Raw genomic sequence first — 19316 nt, forward strand, 5'->3', positions numbered from 1 at the left:
ACCAGAACTTGGCCATGCAAGTCGTTAAGCTCTTGCATACTTTCTTTGTCAGCAGAAACACACTCATGCTAAATGTGGGGATGACTTGCGTGATGGATTTAATCAGAGTTTCCCTTCCCGCACACGCAAACAATCTCTCTGACCATCCCTGCATGCAACTTCTTGATCTTTCCCTTATATGTTCGAATGTGCCGTTGGTGATCCTGCCCACGGCTGTTGGGAGACCAAGGTAATGCTCGCTAAAAGTTTCAGCATGTACATCAAGGGTGGTTTTGATAAGCTGTCGTTGATCAAGTGGGGTGTTTGGACTGAAGAAGATGGCACTCTTCTCTCTATTGACACACTGACCAGAGGCACTACCATAGATGCGCAAAATCGCATTCAATCTGTTCGCACTCTCAGCATCAGCCTTCCTGAACATGAGGCTATCATCTGCGAAGAGCAGATGGTTTACCTAAGGGGCGTGATAGTTGACTCGAATCCCTCTATCCACTGTGCCATAATGTTTGAGCAAGGAAGAAAATCCTTCTGCACAGAGTAGAAACAGAAACGGCGACATCGGGCAGCCCTGCCGCAAACCCCGAGATGGGTTGAAGAAAGGCAATAGTTCTCCATTAACTCGTACTGAGAAACACACTGATGTTACACACTCCATAACAAGTCTGACAAGGTCTGCGCCAAAACCAATCTTGGATAGTATAGCTTCCAAATAACTCCATTCAACTCGGTCGTAAGTTTTCATCATATCAAGTTTGATTGCGCAAGAGTAATTCTTCCCCTTCCTCCTTCGCCGCATGGCATGAATGCTTTCGAACGCAACCAAAATATTGTCAGTAATGAGGCATCCGGGGACGAAAGCGCTTTGCTCCTCGCTAATGAGCTCATCCATGAAATCCCGCATCCTATTGATGATGACCTTGACAGCCAATTTGTACAGAACCGGGCATAACGAGATAGGTCGATACTGTGAGATGGTTTGTGGGTTACGCACCTTAGGGAAAACCATTTTACTAGCAGAAGAACATGGACGTAGCCAGAAGAGGCAATTATCTTCTCTCGTACTACTAAAACATTCAACCGGCTGCCTGATCGGCATATGTTGGGTTTTCACGTGGTCTGACACCTGCCACTAGTTAATTTGCATCGCCAATCGGTCAATCACGGCCAGCATCGACACGGAGCGCGCATATGGCCCCTGCTTCAAGCAACCTCACGTTTTCCACCCGTCCCGTCGCGCGCCGGGTCAGCGTCACGCACGTAAAGCGGTGTGATGCGCCCTCGCACCAGATTCCAGATTACCGGTCTCCCGTGGCATCTCCCTCGCTCGCCCGTTCCGTACGAGGGGAAGAGGAAGGAAGGCGGGAATAGTCAAGCCCCGGAAGCTCAACGACTCGTCTGCTTCTTGTTTGCTACTGCCCGCGCGCCGCGGCTTCGTGCCCCGCGACAGGGTCAAGGCAAGCCAACACCACGATTCCGTTCCGTTCCGTTCCACCACCACGGCCATTATATATACCCGCCGTCGCCCACCGATGCTTCGTCGTCAACCAGTCTCTTCTCTCCCATCTCCTCTTCAACTCCCCAGACCCTCACAGCTCGACCAAGAAACCAACCAATCTGCATCGCCAAGATCGTTGTCAGCTCTTCGATTCTTGCATTGCGCGGTCCATCTTCGATCGCCGCGGAGCTGGTATCGTATCACCGATGGCTTCAGCGCAGCCGTGGAGGTCTATGTTCTGCTGCGTCGGAGGCGCGGCGGCGGGGGCGGCCACCGACGACGAAGGGCCGTCGCCGTCTTCCACGCCGAGGCGGAGGAGAGGGGAGCGGAGGACGCTGCTGCCGTCGTCGTCCGCGTCGACGGCGTCCCGGCTCTCCCTGTCCAGCCTGGGGTCGACGGGCACGCTGACGCCGGAGGACCTCTCGCTGACGCTCTCCGGCTCCAACCTGCACGCCTTCACCTACGCCGAGCTCAGGGCGGCCACCGCCGGCTTCTCCCGCTCCAGGTACCTCGGCTGCGGCGGCTTCGGGCCCGTGTATAAGGGCCAGCTCGCCGCTGAGCTCCGGCCGGGCCTGGAGGCGCAGACGGTCGCCGTCAAGTACCTCGACCTCGACTCCAGCTCGCAGGGCCATAACGAGTGGCTGGTAAGTCGACCCACTGACTCCACCATTGTTGTTGCACGTACGGATGCATGAGCTGTCGAATAAAATACCTCCATTATTGCGCCAACTAACTTCTCCATGATTGATTCTGCAGGCGGAGGTGTTCTTCCTTGGGCAACTGAGGCACAGGAACCTGGTGAAGCTCGTCGGGTACTGCTACGAGGAGGAGCACCGGATGCTGGCCTACGAGTACATGGGCACCGGCAGCCTGGAGAAGCACCTCTTCAGAAGCATCGACGGCCCCATGCCGTGGATGACGAGGATGAAGATCGCCGTCGGCGCCGCCAAGGGCCTCGCCTTCCTCCACGGCGCCGACACGCCGGTCATCTTCCGCGACCTCAAGGCGTCCAACATCTTGCTCGACTCGGTGAGTCAACTGCACGATCAATCGAACCATCTCACCATTTTCTAGCCTTGACCACGAGTTGTCGATAGAGCCACCTGTGGACGGCTGAATGTCAAAGTCTGGCACCCGTTTCAAACATGTTTGCTGGCTTCGCTGGAAAAGCCAGCGGCGCCATGATTGGGACTTGGAATTGGAAGGTTCCTGGATGCCCATTTGTCACATAAATCCTACTACTCACAATCAATAAATCTGTACCCACCCGTGCCGTAATGTATGATTATGTCAGTATCAGAGCAACAGCCTGACAGATACAGCTTAGCACGATAGAAACGTTGTCATGTTACACGGATATATCTGTGTTTGTCACAGGTTATCTTTGCCTAACCTAATTTGCTTCTTGCATTTCAGGACTATACCGCCAAGCTGTCCGACTTCGGCCTGGCCAAGGATGGGCCCAACGGCGACGCCACCCATGTCACGACACGTATCATGGGGACACATGGATATGCCGCACCAGAGTACATCATGACGGGGCATCTAACCGCTAAGAGCGACGTTTATAGCTTCGGCGTGGTGCTCCTTGAGCTGTTATCGGGTCGGCGGTCCATTGACCGTGCTCGACGTTCCAGGGAGCAAAGCTTGGTTGACTATGCCAGACCTTACCTCAAGAAGCAGGACAAGCTGCATCGGGTCATGGATCCGGCTTTGGAATGCCAGTACTCGTGTCAGGGGGCCGAACTGGCTGCACGTGTAGCGTACAAATGCTTGAGCCAAAACTCAAAGTTGAGGCCCACCATGAAAGAGGTCGTTCAGGCCCTAGAGCCCATACTGAAGATGGATGACTACCTACAAGTGGGTCCATTCGTGTTCACAGTCGTAGTGGAAAATACCGATAGAAACGTTGAGAAGAAAGAAAAGCTTATTGATGATGAGTGGAAGGCTGGCATGAAGGTTGAGAAGATTGTAGAGGACAAGCACCAGAGCCACCAAGATCGACACCGGCAAAAGTTCCCAAACTCAATGATACACGCCGACATTTTGCTGCAACGGGATGGTGCCATCGGGCCGTATACCACTGCGCTACAACGTCACCGAAGAGCATCAAGTTACACCGAGGAAAGGGGTGCATAGTGTTGATCATCACAGAGCTTAGTTAGGACTGTTGTAAAGGAGTAAGAGTAGCAAAATGGAAGATTGTACATATTTGAGCTAGATCCAATAGGGGCGTAACACAAGTCACAGATCACCAAATTGGTTTGGTTGAGAGAGATTTTTTTTTGAAAAAATATAGATGTATTATTCTTTTATGAGAAATCTTGATAGTGAAGCTTGGTGTAAATGCCAAAAGTTTTGCGAGAAGTCCGGTTAATGTATTGGATTAATACATAAGTGTCAAAGTATATAAATAGCAAGCGAGAATGATAAATGTATTCTGAAATGGTGTTTTTGTTACCTTCATGTTAGAAAAAGTTGCTCCCATAATCCAGTTTCTGCGCTTTGCTCTCATGTCTTTTTTTTTTGACGCAACCTCATGTCATTTTGGTGGCATTGTGAGCTTCTAGTATACCATCCATTTCATTGAGAAGTCTATGGATAAAGCCACAAACCTAAAAGGGATTCTTTCCTATTTGGAAAGCCTTTATGGTATGAAAATCAGCTTCCATAAAAGTGACATATTGACTATTAATGTGGATGTTGAGGAGGCAAACTTCTATGCTCATTTTTTTTTGCTATAAAATGGTTAATTACCTTTCAAGAATTTGGGGGTTCCACTACATTTTAACAAGCTGAAAATAGAGGATCTCCAGCATGTCATGGACAGATTCATTAAGAATATATCTAGATGACTAGGTTAAAAATATGTATTATAGGGGCAAACACACCTTTTTTCGATCATGTATCACCAGTATACCTGCTTACTTGATATGTCTATGCTTAAATTTCCAAAATGGGTTATCAATTCCATTAGTCCCAAATGTATCATTTCTTTTGGGGTAATATAGGTGTCTCCCGTCAATACCATTTGGCTGACTGGGGTTTGGTTTCTAGGAATAAATTGTTTGGTAGCTTAGGGTTTCCTAAGCTTAGAATTTAATAGCACCCTTCTTGTTTCTTGGGGCAAACTATATTTTTCTAGTCAGGACAAATATGGGCTAGAATCTTGAACTTTAAATACAATAGTTCCAACCCTAATTTGCTCTGGTCAAGAAGTGGTTTGGGCTCTCCTTTTTGGAAAACTGTGACATGGGCTATTTCTACTTCCAAGACCTTTTACAAATGGGTTCCGAGTAATGGTGTGAATATAATTTTTGGCATGATATCTGGCTTGGAGTTTTTCTCTAAATACATGCTTTGAAATTTGTTTGTTATTTGCAATGAACCTGAATGTACCTTGGCCCATGCTTGGGATTGCACTGACCAGAAGTTGACTTTTCGAAGGTATGTAACCCAAGTCGGGCTCTCTTTGTGGCATGAACTATTTTCCCTTATTCAAACTATCTCTCCTTTTTCTTCTAAAGATGGCCCTATTCGGATCCTGGAGTCCCCTTGCAAATATTCGATTTCTCTGCCCTCCTAAGATACACATTTTTCTATGGCTGTTATACAACAATTGAGTATTAACTAGGGATACATTGCTCAACACCGACAAGTGAATAAATCAAATTCACTACTGCACGAATGCCTACTAGTGGTGGGCGCAAAAGGCCTACTAGTGGCAAGCAGGGCACCCACCATTAGCCTCACAGGCCAGAAAGTGTTGTTGTGCTAGTGGTTTACTCATTACATCACATTAATATTGGTACATGCATATGTATTGCATAGATAAATTGATGTATCACATTCATACATGCATCCATATACCAAAACTGCAATACATCACATTACATTGATATCCATTATTAGACACACACATTTAACTCAAAAACATTTAGCTAGACTTTGAGCATTATTGATGGTGACAAATCAGCCGTGGGCGGTGGGGCAGAGGCAAAATTACGGAAGATAAAACCGATGAATCCAACAATGGGATGGCCTCTGAGACGAAGGACCTGCGCACCGCCCGTTACTACACATACTAGCATTGCCTTAAGTAGATCCTCACCTATAGCAAACCCCTAACATACTACTACCATACCAAACTCCTAGCACATAACTATTAACTAGATTCTCATCATTGTAAGCTAATGGCACTAGATTCTCAGATGACATATGACTACATCCCCATCACTGTTAAATACTGACATACATCAAAATTCTCACACATTGCACATAACTAGATCACCACCATCGTGAATACGAAGGAAAAGAGCTCACCATCATGGCTATTGCAACGCCAAATATATTGGCAATAATGTCGGGACTGAAACCGCGCCGATGGGCTTTGTCGACCCAACAGTACAAGATAACCACTACCATGGCCGCCATGGGTGGATGGAGTGGTCAGGGGTGACCCACTTCAACTTCGACATGCCACCAAGTCAAGGATGGAGCAGAGGCATTGAGATGGCCGACGCCTACTGCTACTTCTTGAGCTTGCGTTGGTTTTTCCCTTGAAGAGGAAAGGGTGATGCAGCAAAGTAGAGATAAGTATTTCCCTCAGTTTGAGAACAAAAGTATCAATCTAGTAGGAGACAACTCACAAATCACCTAATACCTGCAGAAACAATCAAACAACTTGCACACAACGCGATAAAGGGGTTGTCAATCCCTTCACGGTTACTTGCAAAAGTGAGATCTGATAGAGATAAATAAACGATAAAGTAAATATTTTTGGTATTTTTGGTTTATAGATCCGAAAGTAAAAGATTGCAGAAATAGTAGATCAGAAACTAAAATTGTAGATCGGAAATTTGTATGATAGAAAATAGACCCGGGGGCCATAGGTTTCACTAGAGGCTTCTCTCATGATAGCAAATAATAAGGTGGGCGAACAAATTACTGTCGAGCAATTGATAGAAAAGCGCAAAGTTATGACGATATCTCTAAGGCAATGATCATGAATATAGGCATCACATCCATGTCAAGTAGACCGAAATGATTCTGCATCTACTACTATTACTCCACACATCGACCGACTCATGCCTGCATCTAGAGTATTAAGTTCATAAAGAACAGAGTAACACATTAAGTAAGATGACATGATGTAGAGGAATTAACTCAAGCAATATGATGAAAACCCCATCTTTTTATCCTCGACGGCAACAATACAATACATGCCTTGCTACCCCTACTATCACTGGAAAAGGACACCACAAGATTGAACCCAAAGCTAAGCACTTCTTCCATTGCAAGAAAAACCAATCTAGTTGGCCAAACTAAACCGATAGTTCAAAGAGAGTTACAAAGATATCAAATCATGCATATACGAATTCAGAGAAGATTCAAATAATATTCATAGATAAGCTGATCAGAAATCCACAATTCATCGGATCTCGGCAAACACACCGCAAAATAATATTACATCGGATAAATCTCCAAGAACATCGAGGAGAACATTGTATTGAGAATCAAAGAGAGACAAGAAGCCATATAGCTACTAGCTATGGACCCATAGGTCTGAGGTAAACTACTCACACTTCATCGGAAGGGTAATAGAGTTGATGTAGAAGCCCTCCGTGATCGAATCCCCCTCCGGCAGGGTGTCGGAAAAGGTCCCTAGATGGGATCTCACGGGTAAAGAAGGTTGCGGCGATGGAAAAGTGTTTTCATGGATTCCTTTGGAGGTTTGGGAATATATGTGAATATATAAGACGAAGAATTAGGTCAGGGGGTGTTGGAGTAGACCACAAGATAGGGGGCGCGCCCCTATGGCTTGTCGTCTACTCCAAGCTCTTCTGACTTGGAGTCCAAGTACAACATGTGTCTTCTGGTCCAAGAAAAATTATCGCGAAGGTTTTATTCCGTTTAGACTCTGTTTGGTATTCCTTTTCGGCGAATCTCAAAAACAAGGAAAAACAGAAACTAGCACTGGGCTCTAGGTTGATAGGTTAGTCCCAAAAAATAATATAAAATAACATATTAATGCATATAAAATATTTAAAACAGATAATATAATAGCATGGAACAATAAAAATTATAGATACGTTGGAGATGTATCAAGCATCCCCAAGCTTAATTCCTACTCTCCCTCGAGTAGGTAAATGATAAAAACAGATTTTTTAATGTGGAATGCTACTTAACATATTTATCCATGTAATTTTATTTATTGTGGCATGAATGTTTAGATCCATAAGATTCAAAACAAAAGTTTAATATTGACATAAAAACAATAATACTTCAAGCATACTAACAAGGCAATTATGTCTTCTCAAAATAACATGGCCAAAGAAAGCTTATCCCTACAAAATCATATAGTCTGTCTATGCTCCATCTTCATCACACAAAATATTCAAATCATGCACAACCCCGATGACAAGCCATGCATCTGTTTCATACTTTTGTTCTGGCGAAGATGCTAGTGCGAAAACCGACTCCACAGACGAAGACACCGTCACCCCGGCAAAGAAGGGCCGACGCCGCAATAGGAAGCATAAGGGCAAGACCGTGCTTGCCGTCGAGGGATCCGGCGACCCTGGCGCCGCCAAGAAGGCCAAGGTTGATGACCCCGGCAAGGAAGTTGCTAGGTGCGCCGCCTGCCGGGCCTTGGCAGCTGCCGACAAGCCAGGAGGCTCCGACAAGCAGTACTGCAAGATTCACCGCACCAAAGGCCATGACCTCTAGAATTGCCGGCAGGTTGAGCTGCTTGCAGAGAAGCAGAAAGCTGAATATGAGAGGCGCAACGAGGAGAAGGGCCAGGATGGTGCTGAGGGGTCCGGCAAGAAGCGTGGCGGTCGAGGAGGCCGCGACGACAAGGATAATCAACAAGAGAGGCCCGCTCGGGGCCGCGACAAGAAGGAGGAAGATGATGGTCATGATGAGGACAATGAGTCCGGCGAGCACGAGTTTCAGAAAGCTACGGAGGCCATGTGCGTCGACGGTGGTGCCTCATTGCACACCTCTCACCGCCAACTGAAGCAGTGGGCGTGTGAAGTCACTACGGCGGAGCCATCCTTTGATGCGCAGAGGCCATTGAAGTGGTCCAACACACCTATTATCTTTGACACCGAGGATCACCCTGATCGTACAACTGTGGTTGGGTGTTTGCCGTTGTTGGTTTCCCCAACAATAAGCAACCTCAAGGTGACGAAGATACTAGTTGACGTTGGGGCCGGTCTGAACTTGATCTCGCCCGCTGTGATCGAAAGGCTGCAGATCCCCGATGGAGAGGAGACGGGCACGTTTCAATGGGTCAACCCGGGGAGGAGTCAGCCGAAGGGCAAAGTCACATTGCCCGTCACATTTGGGGGCGAGCTGAACTATCGGACGGAGAAGATCGTTTTTGATGTTGCCAAGATCCCCTTGCCCTATAATGGGATCCTCGGCCACCCAGCGCTGGCCAAGTTTATGGCGGCATCACATTACGCTTACAACACGTTGAAGATGCCCGGGCCGATGAGCATCATCACCGTCCCCTCCGACAAAAAGGATGAGCTCATCTGCGCCGACCAACTCTACTGGGAGGCAGTTGCAGCGGTTGCCGCCAAGGCACTTGTTCCTGCCGCTGAGGCTCGGGGAGGGAATAAAACCGGCAAGTCCTCTGCCTCTGCCAGCAAGGCCCCTTCTGGAAAGACTTCCAACACCGGCAAGGACTCCTGCACCTCCTCCAGAAAACGCGCCTCTTCGGAGCGCCGCGTTACCATTAAGGACATGCCAGAGAGCTCCGCCAGCGGGAGCAAGAGGTCCAAGGCGGCCCCGCCAGAAACCAAGAAGGTGCCCGTCAAGGAGGATGGCACGGGTGGAGCTTTTACCATAAACTCCACCCTCGACAGCAAATAGGAAAGCGCGCTTGTCGCCTTCCTGCGGGCAAATGTCGACGTGTTTGCATGGCAAGCATCCGACATCCCCGGCGCTCCTAGGGAGGTGATTGAGCACCACCTTGCTGTCTGTCCCCATGCGCGGCCCGTCAAGCAGAAGGTCAGAAAGCAAGCTTTGGAGCGACAAGAGTTCATCATCGAAGAGATCATGAAGTTGGAGGCGGCATGCTTGGTCAGAGGAGTGCTCCACCCCACGTGGTTGGCCAATCCAGTGGTAGTGCGTAAGGTGAATGGGAAGTGGAGGGTGTGTATTGACTACACAGATATCAATAAGGCATGCCCAAAGGATCCTTTCCCTTTGCCACGCATTGACCAGATAGTGGACTCCACTGCCGGGTGTGACTTGCTGTCATTCCTCGACACCTACTCAGGATACCACTAGATCTTCATGATGAAGGAAGCCAAAGAGAAAACTGCATTCATCACCCCATGTGGTACGTACTGTTTCGTATGGATGCCTTTCGGGTTGAAAAACGTGGGTTCGACATTTGCCCGAGCAGTCCAAATTGGTTTTGAGCCCCAGCTGCATAGAAATATGGAAGCATATATGGATGATATAGTGGTCAAAACCAAGGACAAGGCCACGCTCGTGCAGGATCTGGAGGAAACATTTGCCAACCTTTGCAAGATCAACCTCAAGCTCAACCCATAGAAGTGCGTGTTCGGCATCCCATCCGGCAAACTTCTTGGTTTCTTTGTGTCTCAATGTGGAATCGAAGCCAATCCCGACAAGATCAAAGCAATCGAGCAGATTGGGGCACCAAGACGAGTCAAAGACGTCCGTAGGCTTGCCGGCTGTGTTGCTGCTCTAAGTAGGTTCATCTCCAAATCTACTGAACGCGCCCTCCCCTTCTTCAAAGTTTTGAAGAAGGCGGGTCCAATGAAATGGACTCCGGAGGCAGAGGCAGCGCTGCAAGATTTGAAGAAGTACCTCTCCTCCACGCCAATACTAATCGAACCTAAACCGCAAGAGCCGTTGCTACTATATCTAGCGGCAACGAATCAAGTGGTTAGTGCTGCGCTAGTGGCACATAGAGAATTTGAGGGAGAGGCAGCGGTAGCGGCAGAGCTGTCGGATGATGAGCCAGAGCTCTCCCCGGCAGGGCCTGATGTCGGCAAGGCAGAACCCCCAACAGAGCCTGGTCCCGGCAAGACGGAGTCCGCGCAAGCGGGCGAAGTCGAACAGAAGAAGGTGGTGCAACACCCGGTTTATTTTGTCAGTTCCCTCTTACAGGGGGCTAGATCAAGATATTCTGGCATACAAAAGCTACTTTTCGGCCTTCTTATGGCCTTGAGAAAGCTGCGTCACTATTTCCAAGCGCATGAGATCACCATCGTCACCTGCCTCCCTTTGCAACGAATCTTGCACAATCCGGATGCCACTGGGAGGATTGTGGAGTGGGCGTTTGAACTGTCAAGCTTCAGCCTCAAATTTTAAAGCACTTCAATGATCAAGAGCCGAGCCCTGGCAGAGTTCATAGCGGAATGGACCTCAACGCTAGACGAAGAAGTTCGAGAGACCGCCCTTCCCGGAAAGGAGACGAGCCGAGATTGGATCATGTACTTTGACGGAGCTTTCTCGCTGCAAGGTGCTGGTCCCGGCGTGCTTCTCATTGCACCCACCGGAGAGCACCTCAAGTACGTAGTCCAGATGCACTTTCCCCGGGAAAAGTCAACGAACAACACGACGGAGTACGAGGGATTGCTTGCCGGTCTCAGGATCGCGGCAGACCGGGTCAAGAGCCCTTGCCGGCAAAGCGTTCCGGCAAGGTTTCTTTTGGCCCACCGCTCTCGAGGATGCTACTGCCCTAGTAACCAAGTGTGAAGCGTGCCAGTTCCATTCAAAGAAGCTTCATCAGCCAGCCCAAGCCCTTCAAACAATCCCTCTTTCCTGGCCCTTTTCAGTCTGGGGGCTTGACATACTGGTCCCCTTTCCCTGTGCTGTCGGGGGCTTTGAGTACTTGTACGTCGCAATCGACAAGTTCACAAAGTGGCCGGAAGTGGAACCGGTGAGAAAGGTGACAGCACAATCAGCCGTCAAGTTCTTCAAGGGACTAGTTTGTCGTTTCGGTGTGCCAAATAGAGTCATCACCGACAATGGCACGCAGTTCACGAGCCGCACCTTCATGTAGTACATTCAAGACCTCGGCGATAAGGTTTGTTTTGCTTCTGTTCCTCATCCCTGAAGCAACGGCCAGGCTGAGAGGGCAAATGCGGAAGTGCAGCGGGGCCTCAAAACCAAAACTTTTGACAGGCTGCACAAGTGCGGAAGGCCCTGGATTGACAGGTTGCCAGCGGTTCTTTGGTCGATCAGAACGACACCAAATCGAGCCACTGGCCAGACACCCTTTGCCCTGGTATACGGGGCAGAAGCAGTTCTCCCCACAGAACTCATATACGGGTCACCTCGAGTTCTCGCTTACGATGAGCTTGAGCAAGAGCAGTTGCGCCAAGATGATGTGACGCTCCTTGAGGAAGATTGTCTTCAGGCTGCTGTGCGAGCCACTTGTTACCAGCAAGCCTTGCGTCGCTACCATAGCCGCAACGTTCACGCCCGAAGCCTTGAGGAAGGCAACCTTGTTCTTCGGCGAATCCAATCCGCCAAGAATTCAAACAAGTTGAAGCCTAAGTGGGAAGGCCCTTATCGGGTAATACGAGTCTCCAGGCCCGGCGCAGTCCGCCTGGAGACCGAGGATGGCATTCCGGTGAGCAATTCCTAGAACATCGAACATCTTCGCAAGTTTTACCCCTAAGGCATGGTTGCCGGGAGCCCCGACAACCCCCTTTTTGTACGAGCCTTGCCAGCAAGGCATGTAACCCTCTGTACAAAGCCAGGCGCAGACCCTACGTGCAGTCAGGGAAAGAAACCCTTAGTATGTATATTTTCCTATTGATTTCCATGATTATGTGTATACATATATGCATGCTTATCCAGGGTATTGTACTACTTTTTGGTTCCAACAAATATTAATGGACTGCCAAGGGTCCATGCTCTTGCCCTCTCTTCCTTCCAGCCACAGCAAGGACGCTTGATCCCGCCAAGGACCCGGCTCCGGCAAGAAGTTGAGAAGACCGTCTGGCACGGCGATCCCAGGCAAACCAAACAGATAAAGTTGGCCTGTTGCCCATCCATGTTCATAACCTGTAACTTGTGCATTAGAAAACCTCGCCACTCTCTTTTGAAAAACTCAGGTGCCCCCATTCCCGACCCGAATGCTGCTTCGGTCGTAGTGGTCGTAGTAGCCCTTGCTAAAAGGAGATGGACGAGGGGCTGGACCCTTTGTTTGTAACCTGGCAGATGTGATTCTCCGACAGGCGTAGAGGGCGCCGGCAGGACGGCTTGCCGGGAGGACTCGTTTATTTGCGTTAAGGAGGCATTTTGCCTCTACATGAGCGTATCCGTGCACGAGTTCCTCGCAAGGCTAGTTTTTTTTCATTAACATGCTAATACAAGCACAGATGTTGTAGAACATAAGCATGGTCTCGAGAGATTACAATACTTTGAAATTTAAATTCGGCAAATGCCTACAAGTTTAAAAGAGAGATAAGTGCCCCGTGATCCCCGTTCTTGCCCCTTTCCTCCCAGGTGCGGCAGGTGAAGGCAAAGAATGGGCGACGGGGAACGCACCGATGGAGAGCATGGCGAGGATGACCCTCAGCGGGGCGCGTGGCCGAGGGAGGAGGACGATGCGGATGACCGAGCTTCCGCCAATGGTCAGCCAGAGTCGGAGTCAGCGTCCTCCCGCTTGGTACCCTTGTCGTTGCTGTCGCTGTCCTCCTCGTCACTCTCGCCCGAGGAGGAGGTTTCGTCATCGGTGGAGCTCTCCGCGCAAAACCTTAGGAGAGTTCCCAAGTGCCCGAAGACCTTGACGGAGAGCACGCTGTTCTCCATCAATTTGAAATGGAGAATGAGCCCCTCCGACGGGCTATGTGTTGATGACCCACAAGTATAGGGGATCTATCGTAGTCCTTTCGATAAGTAAGAGTGTCGAACCCAACGAGGAGCAGAAGGAAATGATAAGCGGTTTTCAGCAAGGTATTCTCTGCAAGTACTGAAATAAGTGGTAACAGATAGTTTTGTGATAAGATAGGTTGTAACGAGCAACAAGTAACAAAATTAAATAAAGTGCAGCAAGGTGACCCAATCCTTTTGTAGCAAAGGACAAGCCGAAACAAACTCTTATAATAGGAAAAGTGCTCCCGAGGACACATGGGAATATCGTCAAGCTAGTTTTCATCAAGTTCATATGATTCGCGTTCGATACTTTGATAATTTGATATGTGGGTGGACCGGTGCTTGGGTGCTGTTCTTACTTGAACAAGCATCCCACTTATGATTAACCTCTATTGCAAGCATCCGCAACTACAAAAAAAGTATTAAGGTAAACCTAACTGAGGGAGTCCTGGATTAGGGGGTGTCCGGATGGCCGGACTATACCTTCAGCCGGACTCCTGGACTGAAGATACAAGATTGAAGACTTCGTCCTGTGTCCGGAAGGGACTTTCCTTGGCGTGGAAGGCAAGCTTGGCGATACGGATATGTAGATCTCTTACCATTGTAACCGATTTTGTGTAACCCTAACCCTCTCCAGTGTCTATATAAACCGGAGGGTTTTAGTCCGTAGGACAACATACACAACAACAATCATACCATAGGCTAGCTTCTAGGGTTTAGCCTCTCCGATCTCGTGGTAGATCTACTCTTGTACTACCCATATCATCAATGTTAATCAAGCAGGACGTAGGGTTTTACCTCCATCGAGAGGGCCCGAACCTGGGTAAAACTTTGTGTCCCCTGCCTCCTGTTACCATCCGGCCTAGACGCACAGTTCGGGACCCCCTACCCGAGATCCGCCGGTTTTGACACCGACATTGGTGCTTTCATTGAGAGTTCCTCTGTGTCGTCGCCATCAGGCTTGATGGCTCCTACGATCATCAATGGCGATGCAGTCCAGGGTGAGACCTTCCTCCCCGGACAGATCTTCGTCTTCGGCGGCTTCGCACTGCGGGCCAATTCACTTGGCCATCTGGAGCAGATCGAAAGCTATGCCCCTGGCCGTCAGGTAAGATTTGGAAGTTTAAACTACACGGCTGACATCCGCGGGGACTTGATCTTCGACGGATTCGAGCCACTGCCGAGCGCGCCGCACTGTCACGACGAGCATGATCTAGCTCTGCCGCCGAACAATGCCCTGGAAGCCGCACCCGCATCGGCTTTGACCCTTAATTCGGAGCCAACTGCGCCGATCGAGGATGGGTGGTTGGACGCCGCCTCGGGGGCTGCGATCCCAACGGCGATCAAGCCGAACACCAGCCCCGCACTCTGCGAGACTCGTGACTCCGAGGAGCCGGACTCCTCTCCGGACTCCGAACCCTCCGCGCCCCTGCCGATCGAATCCGATTGGGCGCCGATTATGGAGTTTACTACCGCAGACATCTTTCAGCACTCGCCTTTCGGCGATATTCTGAAGACATTGAAGTCTCTCTCTTTATCAGGAGAGCCCTGGCCGAACTATGATCAACAAGGTTGGGATTCGGACGATGAAGAAATTCAAAGCCCACCCACCACCCACTTTGTAGCCACTATCGACGACTTAACCGACATGCTCAACTTCGACTCCGAAGACATCGACGGTATGGACGCCGATGAAGGAGACGATGATGAACCAGCGCCTATCAGGCCCTGGAAAGCCACCTCGTCATATGACATATACATGGTGGACACCCCAAAAGAAGGAGATGGTGATGAAACAGCGGAGGATGACCCCTCCAAGAAATAGCCTAAGCGCCGGCGTCAGCGGCGCCGCTCAAAATCCCGCCAAAACAAATACGGTGATTCCAGCACGGGAGATAATAATACTCCGGAAAGTGCCGAAGAAAACCCCCTCCAGCAAGATTTAGCACAGGAGGATGGAGAAACCAGCCCTCATGAGAGAGCGGCAGACAGAGAGGTCGAGGACGATAATTATATGCCTCCCTCCGAAGACGAGGCAAGCCTCGACGACGATGAATTCGTCGTGCCAGAGGATCCCGTCGAGCAAGAGTGTTTTCAACGCAGGCTTATGGCCACGACAAGAAGCCTCAAGAAAAAAACAGCAACAACTAAGAGCTGATCAAGATTTGCTAGTCGACAGATGGACTGAAGTCCTTGCGGATGAAGAGCATAAACTTGAACGCCCCTCCAAGAGCTACCCAAAGCGCAGGTTGCTACCCCGATTAGAGGAGGAAGCACTTGATGCGGCCGACCGGCCACCTCATGGCCGCGACAAAGAGGCCTCTCGGCCCTCCACTCAAGCCGCACCCCGTACCAAGGCACGGGAATATGTGCCGGACTTACGAGATATGTTGGAGGACAAGGCAAGGCAAACAAGATCGATCTACGGATCGCGTGGGCGCCCCACGGCTCGAGACGGTAACCATCACGCCGGCCACAAATTCGGCAGGGCCGAACACAGTAGACAAAGCTCATTGGTGCTACGTTGTGATATAGCCTAGTACAGAGGCGCCGCACACCCACTATGCTTCAGAGACGAAATAATGGATCATCAAATCCCCGAGGGTTTCAAACCCGTAAATATCGAATCATATGATGGCACAACAGATCCTGCGGTATGGATCGAGGATTATCTCCTTCATATCCACATGGCCCGCGGCGATGATTTCCACGCCATCATATACCTCCCACTCAAGTTTAAAGGACCAGCTCGGCATTGGCTTAACAGCTTGCCAACATGATCAATCAGTTGTTGGGAGGACCTGGAAGCCGCATTCTTCAACAATTTCCAGGGCACTTATGTGCGACCCCCAGACGCCGATGACCTAAGTCACGTAATTCAGCAGCCAGAGGAATCGGCCAGGCAATTCTGGACACGGTTACGAACAAAGAAAAATCAAATAGTCGACTGTCCGAACGCTGAGGCCCTAGCAGCCTTCAAGCACAATATTCGTGACGAGTGGCTTGCCCGGCACCTTGGACAGGAAAAGCCGAAGTCTATGGCAGCACTCACGACACTCATGACCCGCTTTTGCACGGTAGAAGACAGCTGGCTTGCTCGTAGGAACAATATGACCAAGAACCCTGGTAATTTAGATACTAGGGACAGTAGTCGCAGGTCGCGTCGCAACAAGCAGAAGCGCCGCATTAACGGCGACAATGCTGAGGATATGGCAGTTAATGCCGGATTCAGAGGCTCTAAATCCGGTCAGCGGAAAAAGCCATTCAAAAGGAATCCTAGGGGCCCGTCCAGTTTGGACCGAATACTCGACCGCTTGTGCCAGATACATGGCACCCCCGAAAAGCCGGCCAATCACACCAACAGGGATTGTTGGGTGTTCAAGCAGGCAGGCAAGTTAAACACCGAAAATGAAGACAAGGGGCTGCATAGCGATGACGACGAGGAGCCCCGGCCGCCGAACAACAGTGGACAGAAGGGTTTTCCCCCACAAGTGCGGACGGTGAACATGATATACGCAACCCACGTCCCCAAAAGGGAGCGAAAGCGCGCGTTAAGGGACGTATACGCGGTAGAGCCAGTCGCCCCAAAGTTCAACCCATGGTCCTCCTGCCCGATCACCTTTGATCGAAGGGACCATCCCACTAGCATCCATCATGGCAGATTCGCCGCATTGGTTCTAGACCCAATTATTGATAGATTTCATCTCACTAGAGTCCTTATGGATGGCGGCAGTAGCCTGAACCTGCTTTAGCAGGATACAATGCGGAAAATGGGCATAGATCCCTCGAGGATTAAGCCCACCAAAACGACCTTTAAAGGCGTAATACCAGGTGTAGAGGCCAACTGTACAGGCTCAGTCAAACTTGAAGTGGTCTTCGGATCTCCGGATAATTTCCGAATCGAGGAGTTAATCTTCGACATAGTCCCATTCCGCAGTGGCTATCACGTACTACTCGGGCGAACCGCATTCGCCAAGTTCAATGCGGTACCGCACTACGCATACCTTAAGCTCAAGATGCCAGGCCCTCGAGGAGTAATTACGGTCAATGGAAACACCGAACGCTCCCCCCGAACGGAGGAGCACACGGCGGCCATTGCAGCGGAAGTACAAAGCAACCTCTCCAGGCAATTCTCTAGTCCGGCCATTAAACGACCGGACATCGTAAAGCGTGCCTGGAGTAACCTACAACAAGACCGCCTGGCACGATCCGAGCAGGCGTAGCAATGCGGCCCCAACCCCAGCCCTCGCAAAAATGCGACACCAGTACTTCGCGTACATAACTACGCTCTAGAAATACCATGGGTACAGGGGAAGGGGCACCATCACGGCACGCCCGAAACACGGCTTAAACCGCACCAGGGGCTGCCGATTTTTTAATTTTCTCTTACTTTCAGGACTCCACACTTTGGAAGGCCTGTTCGGCAGTTCAATTGCCGCACAAACGATGCAAGAACCAGGGAAGCAGACAAGCCACGCCGCATTACGGAACTCCCAGGTGGTCTCTATCACGAGTAGTATACCTATTTCGCATACTATTCCGCAGCTTGCCCCTGGAACGGACATGTTACATAGTCCAACCTTTTGCTTATCACATTATTTGTATCGTTCTGCTTTGATCGCAGCCCTCTTTAATAAACAGTGCATAGCTCTTGTCTATTTTTGCATTACTCTTTATATATATATGTTCTTTAATGACATATTGCACCCGTACACTTTGGTACGGCCTAAATACGCCAGGGGCTTTAGTACCCCTCAATATGGTGTGAGAAGTCTGAACACTTTAACAAGTGCGCCACCCCGAACTTATAGCATTATATGCATCGGCTCCGAATCATGTCTTGGGTCAATAGTTGGGTTTGCCCGGCTCCTATGTTTTGGTGCCTTACGTTCCGCTATATCGGCTAAGGTAGCACTAGGAGAACCACTGCGATTGTGCCCCAGTTGAGCTGGGTCGAGCACCTCAGTGGAGAAAGCTAAAACTGACTGTCATGATGAAGCGAGAGCTGGTCGCTGTTCGAGAGGTTTTTCGAGTCCCTAACGACTTATGCCGCTTAGAGCGAGGAGCCGGCTCTGTCCGGCCAAGGCATGGATAGCGCCCCGAACTCGGTCTTCCGAATACCAGGGGCTTCGCCGAAATTTAAAATTATAGAATTCTATGGCTAAGTGAGAGTGTTCACGCATTATAGTCCGATTGCCTTGTTCGTTGGGCTGAGCGCCTCCCTCGAAGGACCCAAACATGGGAAAAAGAGCGCTCAGGTTTATCCCCGAACACCCCAGCACTAGCGGCACGGGGGCAGAAGCCGACGACTTGCCATCTCTCAGAATTGATAAACAGCCGCACAGAAGGCAATATTTTAAATTCCAATAGCATTGCGTAGCGCATATGAATAAGTTTTCAGCGCACAGGACAAAACGAGCAAGTTTCACTCAAAAATTACATCCCTAGGACATTCATCCGCCACAAGGCAGGCACCCTTTAGAACATCCTTATAATAATTCTCGGGCTTGCGATGCTCTTTCCCCGGCGGTGGCCCGTCCTTCACAAGCTTCTCAGCATCCAGCTTGCCCCAGTGCACCTTAGCACGGGCAAGGGCCCTATGGGCACCTTCAATGCAGACGGAGCGCTTGGTGACTTCGAGCCTTGGACAGGCCTCCACCAACCGCCGCACCAGCCCGAAATAGCTCCCAGGCAGAGCCCCTCCAGGCCACAGCCGAACTATGAGGCCCTTCATGGCCTATTCGGCCGCCTTGTGGAGCTCGACCAGTTGCTTCATCTGGTCGCTCAGGGGCATGGGATGTCCGGCCTCAGCATACTGAGACCAGAACACCTTCTCTGTCGAGCTGCCCTCCTCAGCTCGATAGAATGCGGCGGCATCGGACACACTCTGGGGAAGATCTGCGAACACTCCTGGAGAGCTTCGGATTCGTGTAAGTAACAAGTA

The 19316-nt window shown here is 49.9% G+C and overlaps 1 protein-coding gene across 1 annotated transcript; it reads left to right on the forward strand.

The window, feature by feature from the left end:
• Nucleotides 1-1406: 1406 nt before the first annotated feature.
• On the forward strand, nucleotides 1407-3862 carry LOC125549092 (serine/threonine-protein kinase RIPK-like). The gene is made up of 3 exons (XM_048712583.1): nucleotides 1407-2139; nucleotides 2252-2524; nucleotides 2912-3862. The coding sequence occupies exons 1-3, from the start codon at nucleotides 1702-1704 to the stop codon at nucleotides 3632-3634; spliced, it is 1434 nt and encodes a 477-aa protein (XP_048568540.1). The 5' UTR covers nucleotides 1407-1701; the 3' UTR covers nucleotides 3635-3862.
• Nucleotides 3863-19316: the final 15454 nt, after the last annotated feature.

This window comes from Triticum urartu, chromosome 1, assembly GCF_003073215.2.
Source record: "Triticum urartu cultivar G1812 chromosome 1, Tu2.1, whole genome shotgun sequence".
Taxonomy (NCBI): domain Eukaryota; kingdom Viridiplantae; phylum Streptophyta; class Magnoliopsida; order Poales; family Poaceae; genus Triticum; species Triticum urartu.